The following is a 26,045-nucleotide window of genomic DNA, read 5'->3' as shown; positions in this document are numbered from 1 at the left end:
AAAATGCCACCACCAAAATCTTTGTTTCTTGCATTTTTCCTGGGCCATCCCAGCCAGTTGCACAGCTAAAGCGGGGTAACTGAGGCAGTTGCCCCAGGCGCTGACTTACTCAGGGTGGAATAAGAACAGCTGCTGCTACAGCTGCATGATTGTGCCAAAGGCGGCAAAGCTATCAGGAAGTTGCTGGTTTTGTATATGGTAGCAGCCTCAGGTACCTGGCCATGGTGTTATGCCACTGATCACAGATACAACATCACTAAAATACTATCACAGTCTTCTGACTTGTCTTTCTCATGTCTTCTAAACTCTTCTCACCTCTAACATTCTCTCACCTATACATTTCTTTTGCTTCCTCTTCTCTTACACAAACTCAGGTCAAGCAGATGCAAATACATGCTATATTATAACATAGTTAAACAGTTTAAAGCTTACTATAAGTCTAATTTTCAAGGTTTCTCTTTCACTCCTGTGTCAGTCTGATTTCAATGCTTCAGTTGAAGCGATGAAGTTTGACCAAACATTGACACAATGCTAAAAGAATATATCATCTACTATACATACTTGCAATTAAAATGCTAGAATGCAAATCAAGTGAAAAACCTTTTGCTCTACACACATTAATCTCTGACTTTGTTACTATTGCTCTGAAATGTAGCCTTACCTCATTTGACCCTCAGTAACTCCACAAGTAATTATACTCCTACTCATTTCCTGACCCAATACCATAGATAAAGATTATTAACATTAGAGTTTTGATTTAATAACATAGTACATAATTTTCATTTTTCTTTTTCCAATAGGGAGGAAGCACATTTCTTCTTGCTTCCAGCAACAATAATTCCTGCAATTCCTCATGAAGACCAAATTCTTCCTGTAACTCCAGTAAAATCAATTGAGTTCCACCAGGGATGAATTTGCCCCTGAAATATCATTAAAAAACTTGGAATCATATCAAATTATGAAGCTCTATTTTTAAGACATAAAGCAAAATAAAAGTTATTTATAATTCAGTAATTATCCATCCCTTATTACCTTCTCCTGATAACTGCTCAGGCAAGTTTGGAAGTTTAGGAAGTAGCTCTAATAACCAGTCATAAGCTGGTGATCACACATAACCTTCCACCACAAAGTAGGATTGAAAATGTAATGTAATCTAAGGACTTAAATCACCATTCATAAATTAGTATTTTAAAAAAATCCTCCATCTTATTTTACACCAGGGACGGACAATTATTTGGGCTGGAGAGCCACTTAAGGAGTTTCAGTGAGCTGTTGTGGGCTGTGGGGAGAGGGGTAGATGCTGGCCCAACCTGATATGGCGGGGAGGGGCTGCTGATCCAGTTCAGTATGGCAGGTAGTACTGACCCAGGCCAGCATGTCAGGGACTTTGCTGACACAGCCTGGTGGGGGGGCTGCCAAACTGGCCCAACGTGGTGGGGGGACAATTGGTCCTATCTGATTCTGGGCTGTCCACCTCACACCCACTGCCAGGGTGTCTCATGGGGTCTCAATGGAGACTGGCCCAGGACCTTCACAGGCAAGGCATGCTCAGCTGGGGAGACTGGATAGGGCTGCAGGTAGATGGGGAGCAGTATCTGGGAACAGAATGGTTGGGGGGGCAGGACCAGGATCACAGGGCAGTGACAGTATGGGGCTGGGGCCCAGGGCAGAGTCATAATCCACTCCACGCATGTGCCTGTAACAGGAGCCAGTTCTGCAGGCAAGGATGTGCGGGAAGTAGATTGCACCTCTGCCCCAGGTCCTGGCCCCACGCTGTCACTACCCTGTGATCCTGGCCCCAGCCTAAGCCCAGTACCTGCCTGCCCACTCATCCTGCTCCTGGACACCACTCCCCATATGACTGTGGCCCCATCCCATCCCCCTTGCCAAGTACACCCTACCCACAGGGATCCCAGGACAGTCTCGATGGAGATCCCACCTGCCCACCATTTCCATCCAGTGCCCACAGTGGTGCATGTTGGGCAGACTGGCAGCAGCAGCTGGGCAGAGTGAGCCACCACCAAAGGGGCTGCTGGGAAGCCCAGTCCAGCTGCCACACTGCTCTTGCCCTGCCATGCACCCAGGGGCAGTGGGACCACCCACATGCATCACAGTCTAAGCTGCCTCCCGCACCTGGGCCAGGTGGGGATAGGGGACCGACCATGGTTCTGGATAAAATCCCTTGGCGGGCCAGATCCAGCCTGTGGGACATATTTTGCCCACCCTTTTTTTATACTATCTTTCTGAGCACATGTATTCTTCAAATGTTCAACTAATGGCCAGACTGTAAACAACCATTCCAATAACAGAGGTTACTAACATAAAAATGACAATTTAATCAGCATCAGGAGGCCACACAAACATGACCTCCCAGGCCCAGCTATAAATTCTACCTATGTTTCTTTGGATGGAAGCTTTTATCTATTTTACTGATGCTTTCAAGTCTATTGCCCTTGAGAGATATGGTAATGTATCCAACAATAATACAGACTTACTTGACTATTCACCGGTGGTATGCCAGCAAGTGAAAGATACAGAAACATGGTAAATATTATTGATGTTCACAAATACCAATGTAATATTACTCTGAATTAGGTTCTTCAAGAAATATGATGAATACATTTGAAATAAATATGGCATCTTGTGTCCCACTGACCAAAAACTAATTACTATATAAGCAACAAGAGTATAATCTAGAAATTTTGTCTGGTTTCCTTTCCAGGTTGTGAAAAGGATACGTTGATTGATATTCTAACACAGCGTTGCAATGCACAAAGACTTATGATTGCAGAGGCTTACAGAAACATGTATGGGAGGGTATGTATTTGAACTTTTTTGTACTTGTAACTGTGCTATACATACTGGTGTTTTCTTCAGGTCATGTTCTGAAACTAAATTTCAGCCATACAAATGTATTGCCACAGGATGGACACTGCACAAACTGGGACACAATCATTTCATTCATAGAACAATTAATACAACTAATGATTTTATTATCATCATTTGCCACCCATATGGTAGTAGAATTTAAACACCCTTGTTTAGACATAAAGAACAAAGAATTAAGTAAGATGAAAAGTTTATTTTCCCATTGTTCATTCACTTTGTTCCTCAATAACATTGCACACAGTTTTAGGAATTATTTCTGTTTCTTTCTCTGCCATTGACCCAAACCACTCAAATACAATTTTTGTGCTGTATCATATTTTTAAGGTAGTCTTTGGAAGCATGCAAATACAAAGCAGTATGGCCCATTGTATAAAGTATCAGGTTTGATCTTACAGCCATGGGCAACTGGTTCCTCTTGAGTCAGGGGGGGCACATGACCCCCAACGACCAGTCAGTGACCGGAGGGAGGATCCCCTCGTGGCCGATCGCATAGATGGAGGGGTTCTCCCATGGCTAATCTCACTCACCAAAAAGTGGCTGCAGCACTTCGGGAGAGGCCGTGGGACTTCCAGAAGTGGCTGTAGCCGTTTCTGCTGGCAGCCCCACTCCCTGGCCAGCGCTCATGCACCACCTGGGAGCATGGCTGCTTCACTTGGTGGCCCTGCTCCCTGGCCAGTGCTCGCGGGGGGGGGCACCAGCACTCCCGTCTGCCACCCCTGCCCATCGCCTAAGTGGTGAATGCGACCATCAGGGGATGCACCAGCACTCTCAGGGGGTGCACATACACCCCCATGCACTCCCTACAAGTCACCACTGCTTACAGCTGCCATATATTCTCTTGCGTCCATTCTGCCACTGACTAATTTTGTGATGTCCAGGCATTTCACTTAAGCTGCTGTGCCTCCAGTCACTATCTGTACTCTGGAAATAATCACTATCTGAAAAAGGTATGAGGATGATTAATTATTCCATGTACAGTGCTACAGAATTTGAGACATATCAAAGTTCTCACTTTCAGAAATGATGTGGCCATCACCAGTTTCTACACTGTCATATGAGTTTTCTTTTCATGTATGAGAGCCAGAAGCTTGGTAGCTTAGAATACTGGCCAAATAAATACTGTATTTACTCACATATCACATGCACCTTTTAAACCCAAATCAGCCTCCATTACATAATTAGGGTCTTAAACTAGGGGGGCTGATGCTGTAGGCAGAATAGAAGTACCCTGCTATGATTCCTGCTCCACATTGCAGCAGCAGTAGTATTGCCATTCAGGCATCTGAAAGAATGAGTTAACGTACTGGCTCATTGTTCTTCACTCCACAGACATTAATTATTGTCTCTCCTTTTTAGAAGTCTTGGTTTTCCACTAATCAGGCTAACCTTTCTTAGGGTTATTTTCCTGCCCACTAATTGCTTTTGATCTCTCTTCTCCTATTTCACTGCCCTAGAAATTCTTTAACTCTTTTCAAAATCATAGATCCACCCATGCAAACCAGTATTCAGCAACAGCTAGTGTTTCAGGACATATATAGATGAAACGAGGGGCATGTGTGCAAGACACTTTAAAATGGGTGAAATACTTTTGCAATGCTTTAATGGTGTCAGTGTTTGCACACCTCAGCGGCATACTGCACATTAATTCCAGCCACTGTAGGAAATTTGGCGGTGTAATGCACCTTCAATGACTTGGGGCACAGCAAACTAAAACTCCTCTGAGGAGTTTTAGTTTGCTGCCCCCACAGCCATGGAGTGATGCACCGGGCTCTCTGCAGCTCTGTGGCTCTAGAGGAAGCCCTGCAGGCAGCCTGGCAGCAGCCTGGGGAAGCAGACTCTGCCCAAGACAAGTAGTGAGCCTAATTCTTTTTTTTTTTCCCCTGGAGCCCGCCTATCTGAGCTGCGTGGAGGCCTGGTGCTTCCCTCCGTGGCTGCAGTGCCCCCTGGGACCACCCAAGCTGAGTGCCTGAGGGCAGGTGGTGCTTGGGGGGTGGGCTGCCACTGCTGCAAAGGGAAGCACCAGCCCCCCGCCCCTCTCCACAACCCAAGGACTGCTCTGCCCACCGGCAGCTCACCCTCCCCTTCCCACCAGAGAAGCAGGTAAGTCAGCAGGGTGTGTGAATGACACAGGGGTTTAATCAGCCCTAAATTGAAGCAGTGTTTTTTAAAACCCACCGCTTCAATTTAGGGCCCCTGTTTCATCTACACACACCCTCAGCTTTTAGTTAAGAAGGAAAGGGAAAGTGGCTCAGCAGAAGATTAGACTCTGTCCCAGCCATCTCTCTCAAAACAAATATTTTTTTTCTTTATTTTGCCTTTCCAAAAACAAGGTGCATATCTTATTTGAGATCATGCTATATGCTCAAAAATAAAGCACTAATTTTACAATCCATTTATTTTTAGAAAAATCATATATAGAGAGAGAGAGAGAGAGAGAGAGAGAGAGAATCTGAGCAATCCCTCAGTGTCAAGAATGATTGCTTTCTATGACAGCTGATCCAGGATTGACAGACTGTTGCAATTCAGGCACATGTCTCCATACTGGGTGGGTAGCTCTGGAATTTTTATTCGGTCTGCAACACATTGTTTCTGCCACTTCCACTTTTCCATCTTCTGTTGTCATCATAAGGTTTCAAAGTACTGAGATCCTTGCAGAAATCTCTCCCTCTATTTGGGGCAGTCCTGGCCGATAGTCTCCGATGAATTGATGTCAATGTTACATTTTTTCAAATTGGCCTTGAGAACATCCTTGAAGCAGTTTCTCTGCCCTCCTCTTGAGTGTATGCCTTGACTGAGCTGGGAGAATAAAACTTGCTTCAGGAGTCTTGAGTCAGATATCTGTATGATATGGTTGGCCCAGCGAAGCTGATGTTGGATGATTATCACTTCGATGTCCATGTTCTTTGCTTGCAAGAGGATGCTAATGTTGCTGTGTCTGTCTTCTGACTGGATTCAATGGAACTTCCTCAGGCAGCACTGATGGTACTTCTGCAGTGACTTCAGGTGTCTCAAGTAGATGTTGACTACATCTCAGCTCTGCACAGTAAGCTGGAGTTCATGTCTGCTTGATAAACCATGAGTCTGGTTTTGGATCTGATGTTGCAATCTTCAAACACCCATTTCCTCAGGTGTCTGAAGGTTGCACTTGCACTTTTAAGGTGATGTTGGATTTCTTTATTGATGACAGCCTTCTGCAAGAGATGGGTTCTGAGGTATACGAAATATTCAGTGTTCTCCTGGCTAAACTGGACACTGGGACTGCTCATTAAGAGCTTGTTGATGGAGGACCTTAGTTTTCTGAATGTTAAGCATCAGTCCCATTTTGTTGTATGCCTCAGTAAAGACTTCAGTGATTGCCTGAAGGTCTGCTTACATGTGAGCACACACTACAGCATCATCAGTGTAATGGAGCTCAATGATTGAGGTTGGGGTAGTTTTGGTTTTGGCTCAAAATCAGCTGAGATTAAACAGTTTCCCGTCCATTCAGTAGTTTAGCTCTACTGACTGGAAGCTTGTTGGTGGTCAGATGTAGCATCTCAGTAAGGAATATCAATATGTTGGAATGATGACAGCCTTGCTTCAGGATCTGTGATAGATCTGTTACTGCTCACATACCATCCTGGAGCAGGCAAAGAACAGTGATGAATTTAAGTGGGCATCCATACTTCAGAAGGATCCTCCACAGAGCTTCTTGGTTGATAGAGTCAAAGGTTTTCATGAGGTCAAATAAGGCCATGTAGAAAGATGTATATTGTTCCTAGCATTTTTCCTGCAGCTGGTAAGCAGTGAAGATCATATCAATTGTGCCTACACTAGGATTACAGGAGGAACTCTTCAGCAAGTGGAAGGAGAGGGTTCAAGGGGTTTCTCACAGTGATCTTTTCTGTGGTGGACAGCAAGGTGATCCCTCTGTAATTTCTACCATTGGATTTGTCTCCCTTCTTTAAGATTGTCATGATCATGATATCCTTGAGGTCATCTGGGATTTCCTCCTCATTCTAGATCCTTAAGATGAAGGCATGGAGCTGTGATGTGAGCTCCCCTCCCCATTGCTTGAAGATTTCAGTGAGGATTCCATCAGCTCCAGATGCCTTGTCATTCTTCATCTGCTTAATAGCTTTCCTCACCTCATCAAGTGTTAGAGGGATTCCAAGATCATTTTTTACTGGGTGTTGTGGGATGGAGTTGAGAACACTCTTGATTGAGAAGGTCTTCAAAATGTTCCTTCAGAATGTCTCCTTCAAAATGTTCAACAGTCTTGATTGAGAAGGTCTTCAAAATGTTCCTTCCAACAGGTGTTGATGGTTCCTTTTTCCTTGGCCAGGTCTTCTCCATCCTTAGGACTGAAGGGGGTTGGCCCCTGAGTGCTCAGACCATAGATGGTTTGGTGGCACTGAAAAAACCATGTCATGGATGTCAGCGAGATGTTGAATCACCTTCAGCTTGTCTTCCCACTATCTAATCTTCATATCACAGGTCCTCCTTTGGACCTCTGCCTTGGCTTGTTGGTGATTCAATTTCTCTTGCTAGGAGCTGATGTCATTCTGCCAAGTACAAAAGGCCTTGTGTTTGCAGTCAATTAACTCTTGGATCTCCCAGTCATTCTCACCGAACCAGTCTTGATGTTTCCTGGTAGAAAATCCAAGTCTCTTCACAGGTGCTGGATTGGTGGATTTGAAGGCTCTGCCAACATCCTCCCATGGTTATTGATTAGAATTCACCAGCTTTTCATTAAGGCACTGGTGAAAGAGGTGTCACATGATTAGGTCCTTGAGTCCTTTGATGTTGATCTTTCATTGGCATTGCTTCTGCTGCAGCCATCATTTGGGAGCCAGTTGGAGTGACATAATCGAGTGGATGAGTCGGTGATTGGTCCAGCATTTGTTAGCTCATAGTATTCCTCTACCACAGGAATCTATGTAAAAAGGAAGGCAAAGTCTCCTAGTGATTGCACACTGAACTATATACCTGGGTTCAATTTCCAGCTCTGCTGCTGGCTAACTGGACAAATCACTTAACTGTCTGTACCTCACTTTTCCTCTCTTGACATTTATTTAGGCTACAAAACCCACCTATATTCCCAGAGTTTGGAGGAATGAGGGTTGGTATTTAGAGAAATAAAGCAGTACTCTTTGGTCTTGATTTTAATATTCAGTTGGTTATTTTCCAGTTTGTGGGGAATGAGAGGCAGCTATTTTTGTTAGCATTATTGTATTTTTTAAAAGGTCATAAATACAGAGCCTCGGATAGATATATTTTGTGTTATTTCCAAAAACAAATAATGTTAACTGAGCCATAGCTAATCTCACCTTTTTGTGTTTTTGTTATTCTAGTGACTAATCACTGAAATCAGTATGCATATAAGTGGTATTACCTGAACTATTAAGTGGATCCCATTACCATATTATGTAGGCACCTCATAATTGCAATGTATGTAGGAGGTAGAGAAGTGCTATAGCTTCTTTTTACGAATGGGAAACAAATCTGTAGAAAAGCTAAGACTTGAGCCAGCAAAGGACTTAACCACTGAACAATTTTTTCCTTTTATTATATCTATCGTAGTTTGCCATAAGAATCTGCTTTTGTCAAGCATTACAAAACAAACAAAAGGTAAATGTTCTGTTTAAGATAAATGGCATTTTGGGCTAATCTGTTTAAGATATTCCAGTGTCTATCCAATGGCACACAAGACATCGATGTGGCTAGATCCAATCACCTTTGACTTCTCAGCCTGAATAGCTAAATACCCATTTAAAGCTTAGGCTGCTGGTTGGAAACGTTTGCCAGGAGTCTATAACAATGGTTTTCAATCTGTGGTCCATGGACCGCTGGGGATCTACAGACTATGTCTAAAGGGTCTGCGAAAGATGCCCATGATCATTCAAAAGTATGTGAATACGCAAGCTTACAATTCAAGGGGGTCTGCATCTGCATTAAAATTTTCCAAAGGGGTCTGTACCTCCATTCAAAAAATTTTAGAGGTCCTCAGATGAAAAAAGTTTGAAAACCACTGGTCTAGAATGAAGCTTTAACTCATAACACTGGTTTTGGCACTTTGCTGCAGCTCTAACTTAAAACTACCAATATATTTTGGAATAAATCAACAAAGAGAGAGAGATTGATTATCTAAAATTAGACTGCCAAAAGTTATAGCTTTTATTAAGCTACACTAGGTTTCCTCATTTCAGGAGTACATGAAATCCACAGAAGCAAGTCTATATTCCTGTGCACTATTTCTACTTTTCATCAAATGCTCCCTGCCTTTTCTCTGAAATTATACCTGAAATTAGTTTGATCACTTTAACAACAAAGCATTTAAACATTCATAAGTTTGATCATCAATTGCTGTACCTCTTAGGTCTATTTTTCAGTAATCACATGTCCAGAAAAAAATGAGAGTTGGTTTTCAGGGACAGAGTGTACGTAATATGGTTTGAGATATTTCATAATATTGAGGGATAATTATTCTCATGTCTACTTAATTGAACAGTTTGGATTTTCTTTTTAAACTCTGCAGTAAACAAAACATAAAAGAAAAATTCCCCTAAGACAGCAACCTCTACAGGAAGTTTAAACCGAGTTTGACAGTGAAAGCATATTATGATGTTGCCCACGGCCATTATTTGTTCAGCAACTCTGAGCCCGCAAAGGTTGGGGATATAGTCCTAAAGAAAGTTTGGTTTAAATATATCCTCCTTTTCCCATCTACTGGTGACAGCTTTTTTGGACCTGCCAAATCAATGGCTGCAGCTTTCATGGTCTGGGTTAACTAAAAATGTAAAAGGGAATCTAAGCTTTCATTTTTAAAGAAATGCTTTAGCCCTTTTTCAATATAAATCACTTACTGGTGTTTAAAAGGATCAAGTAACTAGACCCCATTTTTGCAGTAACACGAATTAATTATTTTCAGCACCCCCCCATGCTTAATAGTAGACTTAATACAGAGAGTTAATGTTCTTTGTTCAAATCAGGCCACTATATAGACTTAAATTTGAAGAGTTATGCTCTCTGTTCAAATCATTTTTAATGTAGTAGCCACTTTCCTTGCAGTAGGAAACCATTTATTTTAGCATTGATATGAATTAAAAAGGCAAAATGGGACAAATTAAATGCAAAAACTGATAAAAGAAAAAATAAATCCTGAGTTGGCTGATTAATAAATACTTTCTAAGTTTGCACTATAATTCAGAGAGATGCACACGCTTTGAGATTCCTCCTTTTAATTAGCCTTTAAGGATTCCGCATAGCAGAGACAATTAGAAAATGATAATAATGACAACTTACAGTTGTCTTTTCTTATTTTTCACTACTTCTTTCCATTTACCCTGGTCTTGATTGCAGGGGGTAATTTTTAATTAGTCTCCATTTGTATTATTAATCCATTTTTCCCCCAGGCATGCTGTCAGCAGTGAAAAGCCTTAATGAATTAATTTCTATTCCATGTGTGATTTAGTGGCTGTCAAATGTATCTAATGTGCATTCAGTGAAGATTACATATTGTTTCTTCATCATAAATGTCTTGTTTTAATTTGTATGTCTCTCTCCTCATTGCTGCTCTGCCCACTAAGTTAATTATATTCAGATATCCTGTGGTTTTGATTATTCATCTGAGAGAGGGGCTTTTGTATTAATTGTGTTGTTATTTCATTTATACTATTTCACCATTCGCTGGTTGTTCTCTGGGTAGTAAAAGTATACTTTCCCAATACACAAAGAAGTACTTATGACAAGGTGCATTGGAACAAATGTCCTTTCTTTCATTTTAATTTAACTCACCCAAAGCAAAGTTTGGGATTCAAAGATGATAGCTCTTGGGAAAACTGGATAGTTCTTGGAACTGGAACCCAGCCAGTCACTCAGTCAAATCTCAGCTCCAATCTCAAACAAATCTGTTGTCTACTAGTGGTGTAAAGGAAACAACTTTATAGATGGCCACCTAATAAAAATACTATTTCCACAACAAGCATGCTTTTGTGGAATGGGATAGTGTATGGGATAGTTTTGGGAAGGTTGCATGGTTACTCTATGTTTGGTTAATTCAGCATGTTCCACAAATACCAAACACATTTAAATCTTATGAACACTACTTGCCAATAACTTGAGACATATGTATTTTCAAGCCCTATTGAATATGGAGGATTCATTCATTTTATGGACAATGAAAAATGCTGAAAAAAACACTAGTTTGTAACAGGTTCTTACTTTTAGAATAATCCAAAATGGTATGTGCACTGCCCAAATGATAATCAGACATTTATAGTCTTAAAACATGTGTTGTGTATTTTTTAATGTTTTGATTTCTAATTGCTCATTTATTAAAGACAAACACAATTATTGAGACTGCAAATTATTTAACTTTCCTATTCTATATATCTCAAAAGGCATTTGAAAAAGTGCTTAGCTTGAATTTTCAAAACTCACATTAACTGCAATCAAACATGGGAGATTTCAGCCTCAGAAGATGCATCTGCACGTCCATTAATGCACTTTTCCTAATGTGCATTAAATTTAGTACCTCCAATGTGAAGTACTAAATTAATACACATTAAGCTGCCCTAATACATAATAATTGAAAGCACATGCTTTTTTAGTGACAATGTGCAGTAGAAAATTTTACTGTGCATTAGTGTATTTCCAGTTTTTTACATGATGCTTTAATGCACAGTAAAATTAGCTACTGCGCATTAAAGCGCATATGTAAAAACACCCAGAAGGTATATCTTTCCCGAAAAATACAAGCCTGTGAACATAAGGTTATGATTAATTCCCTGCATAATCTTAATTAGTAAATCCTATATGGTGCTTACTATGCTTCATAAGTCAAAAAACAAATTCCATTATAATAAATTATACTCCCCCTACATTCCTTTATAAGTTTATGAAAAAAATCTTCCCTTGGGACTAAAATATTCCATGCTTGGTCTCTGCCACCAGATAAGCTTTTTGTTATTTTATCCAATTTAAGAAAAAATATTCATGCAGAATTATAAAAGGTCCACTTTATTTCCGTAGAAATAAAGGTGAAAAGAATGTTGATTAATTCCAAAATAGTAGTAGCAGCATTAAACCTGGCACATAAATAGCTCTCACTGAAGAATACAAGTTTTAGTCTACAGTGAGGAGGGTGGACAACAGGCTGAGAGACCACTCCCAGAGAGTAGTAATCAGTGGGGTGGCCTTGTCCTGGAGGGCCATCTCCAGCGGTGTCCCCCAGGGATCAGTGCTTGGAACCATGCTATTCAATATATTCATTAACGACTTCGATGAGGGGTGGAAAGCGCAATGATTAAGTTCGCAGACAATACCAAGCTGCGAGAAAACATGGGCACACCAGAGGATAGGGCAAAGATCCAGAATGACCTTGACAGACTGGATTTATGGGCGGAATGAAATCAGATGAGGTTTAACAGGGAGAAGTGTAAGGTCCTTCACCTGGGTAGGAAGACCAATGCAGGGGGTCGGACTCGATGATCTATTGAGGTCCCTTCTGACCCTAACATCTATGAATCTATGAACTGAGCCTGTTCAGCCTGCGGAAGAGAAGGCTGAGAAGTGATTTGATAGATGCCTACAAGTACGTCAGGGGAGAGCATCAAGAACTAGGAGAGTAACCATCCAGGAGGGCACCTCAAGGGAGGATGAGGACCAATGGACATAAAACTAATAGAGGGTAAATTCAGGTTGGATATAAGGAAAAACTTCTTCTCTATAAGGGTCACCGGAGTCTGGAGCACACTCCCAGCAGAGGTGATGCGGTCACCCTCTTTGGAGGTATTCAAGATGAGGCTGGACAGGACCTTGTAGAGTTCATCTGAGCCTAATAACTTCCTGCCCATGGCAGCGGACCAGACGTGATGATCTTACAGGTCCTTTCCAGTTCTTTCCTTCTATGATTCTGAGTTTGAAAAGCTGATTTGAAAATAGCAAAGATACTAGTGTTGAGATTCAAGACTGAACATGGCTCTAGGAAATGTTGAGTTATAAGCTTTTTATATAGCTCAAGTTCAGACCCATCTCTCATGAACATGAAGGGTCACCAACCAGCTGAAATTCTGTGAATTGTAATTGTATATACCTTGCATCAGTAAAATTATTTTTAATTTAAATAATAATAATAAAAGATGCCTATATAGAACCATAGGTTCCCTAATCTATAATCAGTACTACAAAATCCCACCAGCACTAACAGGAACTTCACTTGCCAGCTACCTACAAAAGTCCTGTTTAGCACTTCATCTTTTGAGCAACACACTCCCCACTCCCACCAAAAAGCCAACTGAACAAGTATCTACAACATAACTTTCAAAAAAAAAAGAAAAAAAAGAAAAGAAAAGAAGCCAATACACATGAAATACAAAATGTTTTGAGTTTTTCTATTTGGGAAAAGCTGATAATTTATCTTTAAAAGAACATTGCATTCCTAAAGAAAATCATATAAAGCACGCAAAGCAGCGGCATGTAGTTTCCACAGTGGAAGGCTATCAGCTGAAGTTTTTCCGCAAAAAACATGTGATCCTTTCTAAAATAATTTCTCCCCTTCAGTATTTTGTGTGTCTGAGCATTGTAAACATCAGCTGGGGAGACGTGTACATTTACAGCAGCGGTCTCCGACCTTTTTAAGCACAAGATCACTTTTTCAGTTAAAGTGCAACCCAGGGTCTACCCCAAAGAAAATGTAGAAATACCAGTTTATATTTATATTTATGTTGTATAAAGCTGAGATCAAGTGCTTAATATATGTAATTGTACATTTTCCTTACTTACCGTGTGTTAGTGTGACACCTGTGACTGCACATTATGCCATCTGCCAGTGTCTTGAAGTTCCGGTTGTAGTTTGAAACAGCTAGTCAGATGCAGTCTTGCAGATGGGCCAAGGCAGAGCCGCAACCTATACCCTGAACTCTCCAGGCAGGGGCACGCAGGCAGGGGATTGTGGCTCTGACCCAGCTCTTTGCAGCGGTGACAGCCTTGTCTGGAGCAGAGGCAGAGCCACAATCCCCTGCCTGTGCACCCTGCCCAGAGCGTGCAGGCTACAGACTGTGTCTTTGCCCTGGCTCTGGAGCAAGCTGCCTGCATCCCAGGTTCCCAGTGGCTCCAGAGCAGCCCCCTGCCATGCACACTGCCAGCGCAGCTCAGGCTGGTCTCCATGGCAACCCCAGCCTGAGCTTTCCCACACAGGTTTGCCTATGGTCTCCATGCAGACCAGCCCAATCCATGAGGGCAGGGGCTGCTGGGAAATGGAGTCCGACTACCAGCTGGATCAGCCATTTTGCCCACTCCTGTTTTCTGCCTAACTTTATCTTGAAAAAAAAAAGGAGAGGGGGGACTGTAGGGTTCCCATATTTTATAGGCCACGGAATGGGGTGGGCCACCTGGGCCATGGCCTGACCAACTTTTAGCACATTATATAACCTACAAATATGCAATTGTCATTCCAGTTAAAACTGTAAAGATATTTTTTTAACTGCATAGCTAGCTAAATTAACATGCTAAAAGTTGGACGGGCCATGGCCCGGATGGCCCACCCCATTCCATGGCCTATGCCATATTTCCAGTACCAAGAATGAGGACATCTGTAGCTGGGAGGAGGGAAATGGGGGTGGGGGGACAGTGATATCCCTGCCCCTCCCCAGCCCTGCCAGTGCCCCTTATTCCCGACCCACTGCCCCTGCCCCTACCCCCCAGCCTAGCCAGTGTCCCTCACTCCTGACCCATAGCTCCCTGCCCCCCCAGCACTGCCAATGCCCGTCACTCCCAACCCACAGCCCCTGTCTCCCCCAGCCCTGCTGTCCATGCAGCGTGTGCACACACAGACACACAATTTGTGTCTCTTACCTGGGAGCAGTTGCTGGGGCCTGCATGCAGACCACATAACCCCTGACAGCCAATCACCTTCCTCTCTATTCCGAGCCCCAAGCAACCATCCCAGGAAAGCAGAGGCAAAGCAAAAACCCAGGCATTTGCTCACATTTAAAAAACCCACCTGGACATGGGAACAGGGTGCTAAAAATGAAGGTATGTCCAGGAAAACCCAGACGTATGGTAACCCTAGGACTGAGACTGAAATTGCCTGTCAGAGGCTCCACAATCGACCGATCAATCACGATCTACCAGTTGGTGACTACTGATCTTCAGTGTACACATAAGTCTTATTAGTCTTAATAGGATGCAGGTGCAGGCACCCAAGAGAAAACAGACCATCAAATATTGAAGAAATACTGTGATAAATACAAAAAGGTAAGCTCATCAATGGAAAACCATTCAAAAAATAGTCAAGGTAAACTGCTGGTGAGGAATGACAAACATTTCTCTGATACTGCTCCTCACCTAGAATAGCTTTTTTGCCATTCAAAGGCCACATACAGGCACATTTTTAATGGGAGAATCAACACTCTCCCACTAGGAACTACAAGAGTACAAGCTTTAAATCAATTTCTTCAAGGGGAAACATGCCCCTATGAGACAAAGATCTTTCAGGTATCAGTCTGGAAGATGGCCCTTGCAACAGAAATTTTCTCACAAAAATGAATGTTTGCATGCTTCCCTCCCACTCTGGTCCAGGAGGGTGAGGGGAGTTGAGGGCAATGCTCCCTGCCTCTTCCCCAGATTGGGAACTGTCTGCTTTGAGGAATGAGCTGGAGGCTCTGCCTCGCTGCTCCCCTCTTCTCCCACTTCTGCACATCTCTGACTTTAAAATTGCCCCATATGCAGCCCATTTGAGCTGCACATGTGAATTAAAAGCCACAGGGCTGCCCACTGACAGGCTGCCCACATCCCAGGGGGAACTGATGGGCTCTCCTAAGACCAGTGTAGCCCTAGGGAGCCACCCTCTTAGAGCTCTGTGGCTGGACAGCATGGTTTTATAGCCATTTTAATAACCTATCACAAATAATTTTCCTTATCAGTGTAAGACTTTTCCATTTAGCAAACACTGGATTTTTCACTTGTCTGATGTTTTTGTTTGCTTTCCTATGTGTGGAGTCATCTTACTCATGTCATTAACAAATGACATAGTCTTTCTGGATGTTAGCAAGGCCTTCGACACTGTCTCTCACCCCATTCTCATTAAAAAATTAGGCGACTGTGGCATCAATGCCTACACAGTCAGATGGGTCACAAATTGGCTGGAGGGTCGCACCCAGAGAGTGGTGGTGGATGATTCTTTTTTGACCTGGAGGGATGTGGGCAGTGGGGTTCCCCAGGGCTCAGTCCTCAGGCCCGCACTGTTCAACATCTTCATCAACGACTTGGACGAGGGGGTGAAAAGCACCTTGTTCAAATTTGCAGATGACACTAAGATGTGGGGAGAAGTGGGCACACTAGAGAAGAGGAACAGGCTTCAACTAGATCTGGATAGGTTACAGGGGTGGGCGGGTAAGAATAGGATGGGTTTCAATACTGACATGTGCAAGGTGCTGCACCTGGGGAGGAAGAACTAGCAGCATACCTACAGGCTGGGGAACTCCCTTCTCATCAGGACATAGGCAGAAAAGGATCTTGGTATCATTATTGATTCCAAGACGAACATGGACTGCCAATGTGGGGACGCGGTCAGGAAGGCTAACCACACCTTGTCATGCATCCACAGATGCATCACGAGCAGGTCCAAGGAGGTGATCCTCCCCCTCTATGCAACATTGGTCAGGCTGCAGTTGGAGTACTGCATCCAGTTCTGGGCACCGCACTTCAGGAGGCATGTGCACAATGTCGAGAAGGTCCAGAGGAGGGCCACTCGCATGATCAGGGGGCAGCAAGGCAGGCCCTATGAGCGGAGGCTATGGGACCTGAACCTGTTCAGTCTCCACAAGAGAAGGCTGAGAGAGGACCAGAAGGCTATGGGAGAGTCCCTGTTCCCCCCAAGTACTACCGGGAGTAATGAGGAATAACGGTCTTAAGTTGACTGAGAGTAGATTCAGGCTAGACATCAGGAAGCACTACTTCACAGTCAGGGCGGCTAGGATCTGGAACCAACTTCTAAGGGAAGTGGTGCTCACTCCTACCCTGGGGGTATTCAAAAGGAGGCTAGATAATCACCTAGCCGGGGTCGTTTGACCCCAGCATTCTTTCCTGCCATGGCCAGGGGTCAGACTCGATGATCTGCTCAGGTCCCTTCTGACCCTACCAACTATGAAACTATGAAACAAGGTATGTACAGTTTTAAGACAAAATTTGTATTACATATAAACACAATTCAACCTGGAGAACTCCTCTCTTTAATTTTGTCCCCTGTGACCATACACCACTACACCCTTTTTGGCTGCAGTGCACTGCTTATAGTCTTCAAACAAAAATAATTGATCATTTTCTTTTGATTATTGGAATGATTATGATTTCTACATACCTCCTGATTACTGCAATAATCCTGCTTATATTTCTTTTCAAGGATTTGATAACGGACCTGAAAGAGAATCTTTCTGAACACTTTAAAGATGTTATGGTTGGCTTGATGTACCCGCCTGCATCCTATGATGCCCATGAGCTCTGGCATGCCATGAAGGTGCTTGTCTAATTCAAACTTACTTAGGCTCTAAGACTAACACCACCAACTCACATCTGTTTAACTTATGTTTACACATAAGTGAATGATAAGCTGTTGGAAAGGCATTTTTTAATATACTGGGATATAAACATGAAGAGTTTTATCATTTATGTCTATGCTAAAGGTAATCTAAATAATGGTTTAGCTTTACAAAATATAGCAGAAATTTAACACATGAAGTACAATCAAATAACTGAAGAAAATAAAATATTTATACAGTAAAATTTAAGATCTTGATATCACAAGCCACACATGAGTAGGCCCTTAGAAGACTGTTCATGAGACTAAACAAGTGTACAAACACTACCATTACTCTTTTGTAAAATAATGACTAGCCCCTCAAATTTAACTGAATTCCCATTTTCAAGAAAAGAACCCCTTTTACTTTACTGAAAAAGCCTTGACAGAAAGTAAAATAAGTGACCACATTTTTTAATTTCTTAAACACCTGATACCAAAGAGCATTTAGAGCTATTGATGTATTTTTAAAATGATGGGCTGTAATAATCTCCTCACTTGCAAACCATGAGCAGCATCAGAGGTGCATCAGAGGTTTATTATCACTAGTGACAGGTTTGGCAAATCCAGAAGTTGTCTGCATTTGGATCAAATTTGTGCTTTCTTGTACTTCTGCATCTTGATCTTGGAGTTGATAGGGAATTCACATGGTTAAAATAATATAGCACATGCAGAGGCTTTCACACCACTGGCACCTTGGTGACATACTTTTCCTGTGTTTGAACTGCAAAGTAATCACTGACAATAAAGAGATCTTATAGTATACGCAGCCTGAATTATCTGAACTCAAACATGTGAAATGAAGTCAAAGCCCTAAGGGAAAATACAGGACTGCACTGGAATGTGGAAGTACTTTGTGAACATCAAATACTTCCACAAACATTACAAATCAAAAAAAGCTACCAAATAAGTCCAAAAGAGGCTGAAAGTGGTGTTAAACTCCATTTCACATTATTTAAACCAGTGATTCTCCACCAGGATGCCATGAGATCCTTTTAAGGATGCTGTGGGGTGCTATGCAATATTAGCACTGTTAGGTATGTAAAAATCTATGCATGAATCACAAGATAAACTCAAGAGATTTCAAATAGGAGTCCATAGCATTAAAAACATTTCTGACTTGTTCAGGTCGTGGAGTTCTTTGCAACAGATAAACTGCTCTGTTATTTTTCTGTAGTAAAAAATGAGTGAAAGCAAAGAGCTGGCATTTTCTGAGGGGTGCCTTCAGTCTAAAAATGGATGTCTTGAGTCTAAAAAGATTAAGCACCATTGTTCTAAACCCTTAGTATCAGTACAGACTACATGCTTGATGTTTGCATTTGTTTCCTTACCAGCTCCTTAAATGCCTGCCAGGGCTTCATTTATCACTAAAGGTGAAATTCATCCCAGTGCATTTTCCTTAGTGGCTGGGCACAGCCTGACTCACCATACTGCCTTAATAATGGGGATATTGAAATTAAAATGAAAATTATGAATGCATGTGCTTGCAAAATTGACTTACACTACAAAATTTGCTAGCATAGCTCTGTAGGCTGGGGAATTAAAAGAGCACCCTCTGCTAGCTGACATAGTTATACCAACAAAACCCCAGTTGTAAGGAAAGCTCTTCTGGCAGATGGAGGCTTCTACCCACTCAGCTTCTGTTGTCCATGAAGCTGACATAACTAGAATTCACGGAAAAAAACCTCTTTCCACCATCAGATGCTACATCTCTACTAGGAGACTCTGTTGACATAGGTATGCCAGCATAGCTATAACAGCAGACACTTCATAATGTCCACAAATCCTTTGAAAGGAGGGAAATCAGTACCTCCATTCACAGAAAAATCACTCAGAAAAAGTCTCTTTTAATAAAAACTAGCATTTTTCACTACTCTTGATAGATGTACTACATTGAATTGAGTAGCATTATTTCTACTAGTAATGTCTCACCTTGTTTGTTTCTCTTCCTGGCAGGGGGCAGGCACAGAAGAAAACTGTCTAATTGATATATTAGCCTCAAGATCAAATATGGAGATCTTCCAGATGAAAGAGGCCTACTCAATGCGTAATTTTTTTTCTTTTTTTGAAAGTACATAACAGCAAGGGAGAATTTGGACTAATTGTGCTCTGGACACAACAGCGTGAATGTGACTTCAAAAGATGAGATCTGAAAGATAAATATTTTCCCTCTTTTCTTGTTGCTTCATGAAAATTGTGCCAAAGACTCTGAAGCTAAAAGTAGAAATCAATTTTAAAATATTCATCATTATTTTTAGACACTGAGCATTGCCTGACACATTTGAAATTCTTCACAGCCAGCAACTGCTATTTTTTTTATATATATGTCTATAAGAAAAGTAGACTTTTTGGGGCTGCTTAATAACTATCTCACAGGTTTTATACTAATTAGCATTTTAGGCATGCTCCTATAGATGTACTACTCAGGTAAAACACCCACTGAAGGCTCTTGCCAGGGCTTCAGGACTTCAGGCCAGTTCTTCAAGGGTATTTAAATTCCCTTTCCTGAGGATGCAGACAGGAGCCATGTTAAATTCGCAAAAGTGCCTAAGCAGGTTAGTGAATTAGTGAAACTGCTTTAGCAGTTTTGAAAATCCCATAGGGCACCTATTTACATTTTTAAGCACATAAATACCTTTGAAGTCCCGCCCAATGTGATCTGTAAGTTACTATCCTAATGATGTTGAAAAATTGACAAAGGTCAACACATTGCATGTAATTTTTCCCTATTTATTCATGCCTATTTCTGAATCGCAGTCAACATTTTCTAGAGCATATTTAAGTGTAGTACTAACTGGAAATTTAATTCAAGCTTGTTTTCACCATAGAGTACAATAGTGATCTTCAGCAAGATATTTATTCGGAGACTTCAGGCCATTTCAGAGACACACTTAGGAACCTTGCACAGGTACTGTACAAACTAAAAATAATTTTTATACTTCTAAAGAAATACAGAACCAATTTCTGATAATGTTCAGCAATCCTCAAACCTTAAGCTGACTATTCTATGCTAAAATGCATTTTCTGAAGAAGAGGGCAAAAAGCAAAAGTGGAAAAGATTTGAATTTGAATGTTGTTACCTGCATTAACTTTACCTTTGGCTTTCTACTGTAGCCAAAGATCAAATAAGTATTTTCATAGATTTCATAGATAGATTTCATAGATTTCTGGAGTTGGAAGGGAACTGGTAGATCAAGTCTGACCTCCTGATCCAGGCAGAGAAGAGTGCTGGGGTTAGGTAACCCCAGCCAGATGCCTGCCCAATCTCCTCTTGATTTTATTGATTTATTGAATCAAGAGGTTTATTGAACCTCTTGATTTTATTGATTTTATTTGATTTTATTGAATAAGTCTCAGGAAAATGTACTGCTGATCCTGTGCTCATTCCACTGCTTGTCCAAAAGGGCCTATTTTTATGTCCAAATGCTCTTTTATTTCACAAGCTCCATTTTTTCTTCATTAATGGAGTACACAGTCTATGCAACAGTTTGTACTTCATAGAAAAGAGGTAAAAATCTGATCTGCCTGTACAAAATTATTAAACACATCTTTATGTCCTGTCTGAAAAAATCATATTCTTTGTGCTGAAAATACATGAAAAATAGCATACAGTCTATACTGTGATAGTCTGTTAGGCCAGAGAAGTATCAATATTATATACACACTGCCTGATACTGCAAAGCAGGTGACCTCGCTTATGAGATACCAAACATTCTCATTCTAATTGAAGCTATTACATAGAAGGCAGTACCTCAGAGCTGGTGCTCTTGTCTTTTCAAGATCAAACTTTAAAAGACAATGCCGTAAGCCAAGGTGCAGAGAACACATAAGGATAGTGAGTAGTAATAACTGAACAACCAGTGCAGAGAACAAATGAGGATAGTGAGTAGTGATATCTGGACAACCAGAGAAAAAAGGTACCTTTACAGCAGTACCAATTTACTTTGTATTAATTTGGTATTATTACAGCTTAAATTTAAAAACATTTAAACATTTAAAAACATTTAAAGCCTGAAAAGTCTGAACTAGGGGCTTTCTACTGAGTGGCTTAAAAGCAACAGATGCACTGTCGGAAATGAATATATTCCTACCTTTGTTTTTTACAAGTAGTCACACAAATGACTGTTGGCATATGGAAATACAGAACGTTGCAGCCACAGTGGTTAGTAGCACATTTTTGTGGAATCACCTACAGCTGAAAATTTGACTCTATTTGCATTACATTTTTTTACATTAAAAAAAAAATTGGGTTTCAAAGTCAAGCAGTCAAAAGTTATGAAATACTAGAATTAAGGATACTGTGCAATTTTAATTTAACTCTCTTAGGCATTGGCTTGGTACATCTTTAATTGCATGATCATATACACATTTTTCCACCTGATCTCTGCTTCACTGGGGGTGAACGAGCAAGCAAATCCTCCGGGATGGATTTACTCTAGAGCATACCCACCCTAGTTAGGTATCTATACATTCAAGGAAGCAAGAGCAGATTTGCTGCTCATGGCAGCAATCTGCTCCCATCCCCACTGGCCCTGCACTGGCTCTCTGTAGCAGCCAGGGGGAGAGCTCTAGGCTCCCCCTAGGTGCTAGTCCAGGGGCTGGCAGGGAGCATGGGGCCAGGAGACAGCTGTCTCCTGGCAAGGGCTGGGAAATTGCTCCCTGCCCCAGGACGCTGCCTGCTTCTGGGTAAGGCTCCACCACTGAAGCCCGGGCGGGGACAATGTCCGCCTGCCCCAGCGGCAAGGAGCTTCTAGCCCACACTCCGTGATTGCAGACCAGGGGCTGGGAGCTCCCTGCTGCTGGAGCAAGGAAACAAAGGGAGTCCACACTGGCAGCAGGGAGCTCCCAGGGTCAGGAAGCAGTCCCCTGCTGCCCAGCTAACCAATGTGCTCCCAGTTGGCTGTCTACATGTGCTGTACTGTGCAGTAATTACTCCCAAGTAAATTTGCTATTTGTATTTACAGGAAGCAAATTTACTTGCGATTAGAGCAAATTACTGTGCAGTAAGCATATAGATGGTGATGCTAACTGTGCAGTAATTTGCTCTAATCTTGAGTAAAGAGTCTGGTGTAGATGCACCCATTGTGTACCCAGAAAAAAAGTGGGGGAGGGGTTTTATTCAATATTTCTTTTTACCCTGGTCACTCATTGAGTGGTTCTAGGAAATAATTATTACATAGCATCCTAGCCAGGGTCACCTTTGAAAATATTAGGTGATGTGATTTCCCCTGAAAAAGCACCCCCATCAGATTTCAAGCACCCCACTGCAAAGCTTAAAAGATGCTAGAGCTTCCCCTTGAAATGGCTGCAACATTTTATAAGATGGGCAAAGAAACTAATCTCATTTTCTTTTTTAAATCACCTATTTTAGCAGGAGCTTTCCCAAAAAATTCAGCCAGAGGCAGACCCCCACAATAGAAAATATCAGCCTAAATCATTAAATTTTGGCAACTTTTTAAGTAATGAAAATTAAGGCTTTAAATGGAATGTGTCAGGAAACCTTGGCCAGATATAGACATTACACTTTTACCAGTATAAGTGATCAGAAACCAGTCTATACCTACAACAGAAAGAAGTTCGGCACACAAAACCAGTCTATGCCCATAACAGAGCAGAAGTTTGGTGCACACAGACTGACTTAAAAATGGTAGAACCCAGTTTAAGATTTGCACCCCTCACCAAAGGGTGAATGTGTGTTTTATTTACTACCAATCTACCCTATGCCACTTACAGAAAACCATGTAACTTAAATCAATTCTGCCTTGGGCTTTTTCAATGTCTGTATCTTGCCCTTAACTAGAGGCATCAGCTAGCTGAGAACTGCTATGTCAGCCAGCTATAGCAACTTTCTTGTCCAACCTACAGTAAGTTTTTAACACATTTTAGATATTTTTAAACATATCAGGAAGAATTATACTTCGCTTTGTGCAGCTAAATGGAGGTATCCTAGCCACAGAAGTGGTACTTTTGCCATTGCACACAGTTAGCCATTCTATTACCTCTTGTAATTGTGCATTGCTGCCCTCTTTTTCAGGTGAGGTGCAGTCCTTATGGTCCCCACACAAACCAGGTCTCTGTTTTTCAGTTTCCCAACCTGATTCACCTTAGTGTTAACTCAAGGAGTGAGTCACTGGCTGGGCCTTGCTTGCAGGGAAACAGAACCACTCACAGCCACAATTTCTTTGGGTTTCTTTAAGTGTGGCCTCCTATTTCTTCTTAACAGCCAGCTCACCTCTTACAATATTTTTACTTGGAACATTTTCTTAGTCCTTCCAGTAAGCTTTCACTAGGACCACCCTTCCTTCCAGCCTACTTGGTCTTAGTCTAGTTTATCTCTACTCTTGCCTTTTCTCCAAGCCTAGTAACAGTGTCTGCATCTTAGGCTCAGCCATCTCCTGCAGGAACTGAGTGGAGCAGAGCTCCTCTCTATTCTAGAAACACTTCTGCCCTTTTCTGTGGGGACCTTTTCTTATATTCCCACAAGAGAGGATCATCCCAGTCTATTGTCTGTCTCTGTGATGTCGTGGAAACACACGAAGCATATTTTTGGGTCAGGTCAGCAGAAGCTTTTATTTAAAAGAAACTACAGCTGTAGGGGGGACTCCAAAGTGACATGGATCTCTCAAGCACTTGGAAGGGGTCCCCCCCAAGAGCAAAATCAGGAGGCTTATATACTTTTTAACAGTTGCTTATAACTCACGTGATCATATAGTGAAATTAGCATGAAAAGCGGCTATAACATTATTTCATTATTTCTTTGCTGTAATCAGGATGGGAACTAATGGGGGAGGCGAGGTTAGTTCACAAACCTCCTTCTTGCACCTGCAAATCAGAGTTGTACATACTTTTTGCTATCTTTAAGGCCGCGGTGAGCGAAGCAGTTGCAGAGGAGTTACAAAGAACAAACACTTTCTCTTATCTGTTCTACTATACAGAGCCAGCAATTCTCCACAAAGCGGTTATGTCATCTTATAACTAAAATAGTCAAAGTTTAAGGCGCATATTTTTTCTGATTTCACAGTTCCCCCCCTTTGAGACTATTTAGTCTCACTTTACCCTTAAATTTTTATTCTCATGAGCCCCTCTATTTCATCATGCAGCCTTTCATGTTTTCTTTTAATCTGCTCACACTTTTGTAATACCATTATTCTAGACTCTGCTGTGGGTTTTCTTGCCTTGCTAAAGCTTCTCCTGCTGGCTTTCACGCAGCAGAGGATCAGTTGCACTAAGACATAAAACATTATCAGAACTATCACGACAAACAATATTCCATACAGGATTTTCTTGCCAAGGGCCCCGAAATCTGGGAGCCAGGAGGTTAGCCAAGACCACATTTCCTTTAGACCCCAGTCAGTATTCTCTGAGGCCACTTGATGTAAGACCCTTAACTGACTTCGGATTTTACGAATGTCAGTTTCAATTCGCATGTCCTGATTGACATAGACACAACAGGTGGAGTTTACTAAGGCACATACTCCTCCCTGGGATACCAATAGGTAATCTAGGGCTACGCGGTGTTGTATAGTTACTTGTGAGATCTGGGAGATCTCTTCTTGCAGAGCCTGAATTGCATCCGCAGTGGCATTTCCCATAGCTTCCATTGTGGCTGAAATGTTAATTATGGCTAGTTCCAATTCTCTTACTCCAAGCCACGGTATGAAGGTTCTCACAAATTGATGGAACCCTGTGTTTCTGGTAGCTAAGGGGTTAACCGCCCTTTTCATGTGATGGTTGAAATTTTTTACTTGTTCCAGATATATTGTACTATGCATTTCAAAACCAGGGATAACACGTCCAAGAGTGCATGCCCCCACCCAATTCCAGGGCAAGATTTTATGAGCCCTGTTTCCGCAGAGCCAGTAAAGGCCTGGGGCAGAAAGGGTACTCAAATCTCGACAGGTGTTGTGCCATATCCGGCACTTTCGATTAATATGCATCGTATAGGACGGACCACGTTCAGCTGTTATCCTGCTGGACCGAGATATATTACAAGAAGTAAAATTGGAGTCAATGTAAAATTCCGATCTGTTTGCAATGAGAGCAACATGAGGTTCCTTAGAAAAGTTGTAGACCATGAATCCTGTACAATTGAGAGAGGGTACATTACCCAACAGGATTCCACTGGTGCTATTGGGGCTATAATCTAGAGTAGTTAGGCAATGAGGGTAGTGTCCTACAGGTGTGGCTTTATTATAAGCTCCGGTGTTGTTGGATCTGTAACAGAAAGGCGCCTCTACTCTTGGGGAGATTATCCAGTTAGCAGGGGCGGCCCTCCATTCTTTAGGAGCGGACCGATGGGCAGCTAACGAGTAGTGTCTAACGAAGCCGCCGTTTATTGTTCCCCATTGCCGGAGGGATATTGGTACTCCGATCATTGGGATTCCTTGTTGTAGGTGCGCTGGGCTGTGAGAGCATATCCAGCAGTCACTTTTATTTCCAGCTTGAGCCACCGTACGGGAGATCTGCAAGTACAAATTTTTCTCCCACCCCCCTTGGGTGATACTGAGATACCCAAGTGTGATATATAAGGATATCAGTGCCATTTTTAGATACAGGAGGGACAAAGAATTTTAACAACAAACATAACCAGCACCAGAAA

General features: G+C 41.9%; 1 protein-coding gene across 1 annotated transcript in view; it reads left to right on the top strand.

Moving 5' to 3' along the window:
• Positions 1-26,045, top strand: part of ANXA10 (annexin A10) — a 53,816-nt gene that overhangs the window by 6,109 nt on the left and 21,662 nt on the right. The window contains exons 3-6 of the mRNA XM_006025475.1: positions 2,723-2,817; positions 17,273-17,386; positions 19,403-19,493; positions 20,275-20,354. Of these exons, the coding sequence (XP_006025537.1) occupies positions 2,723-2,817; positions 17,273-17,386; positions 19,403-19,493; positions 20,275-20,354 (380 nt within the window). The remainder of the gene's footprint in view (positions 1-2,722; positions 2,818-17,272; positions 17,387-19,402; positions 19,494-20,274; positions 20,355-26,045) is intronic.

The sequence above is a fragment of the Alligator sinensis genome, unplaced genomic scaffold (assembly GCF_000455745.1).
Source record: "Alligator sinensis unplaced genomic scaffold, ASM45574v1 scaffold895_1, whole genome shotgun sequence".
In the NCBI taxonomy this organism is placed as follows: Eukaryota; Metazoa; Chordata; order Crocodylia; family Alligatoridae; genus Alligator; species Alligator sinensis.
This window is presented reverse-complemented; position numbering and strand designations above follow the sequence as displayed.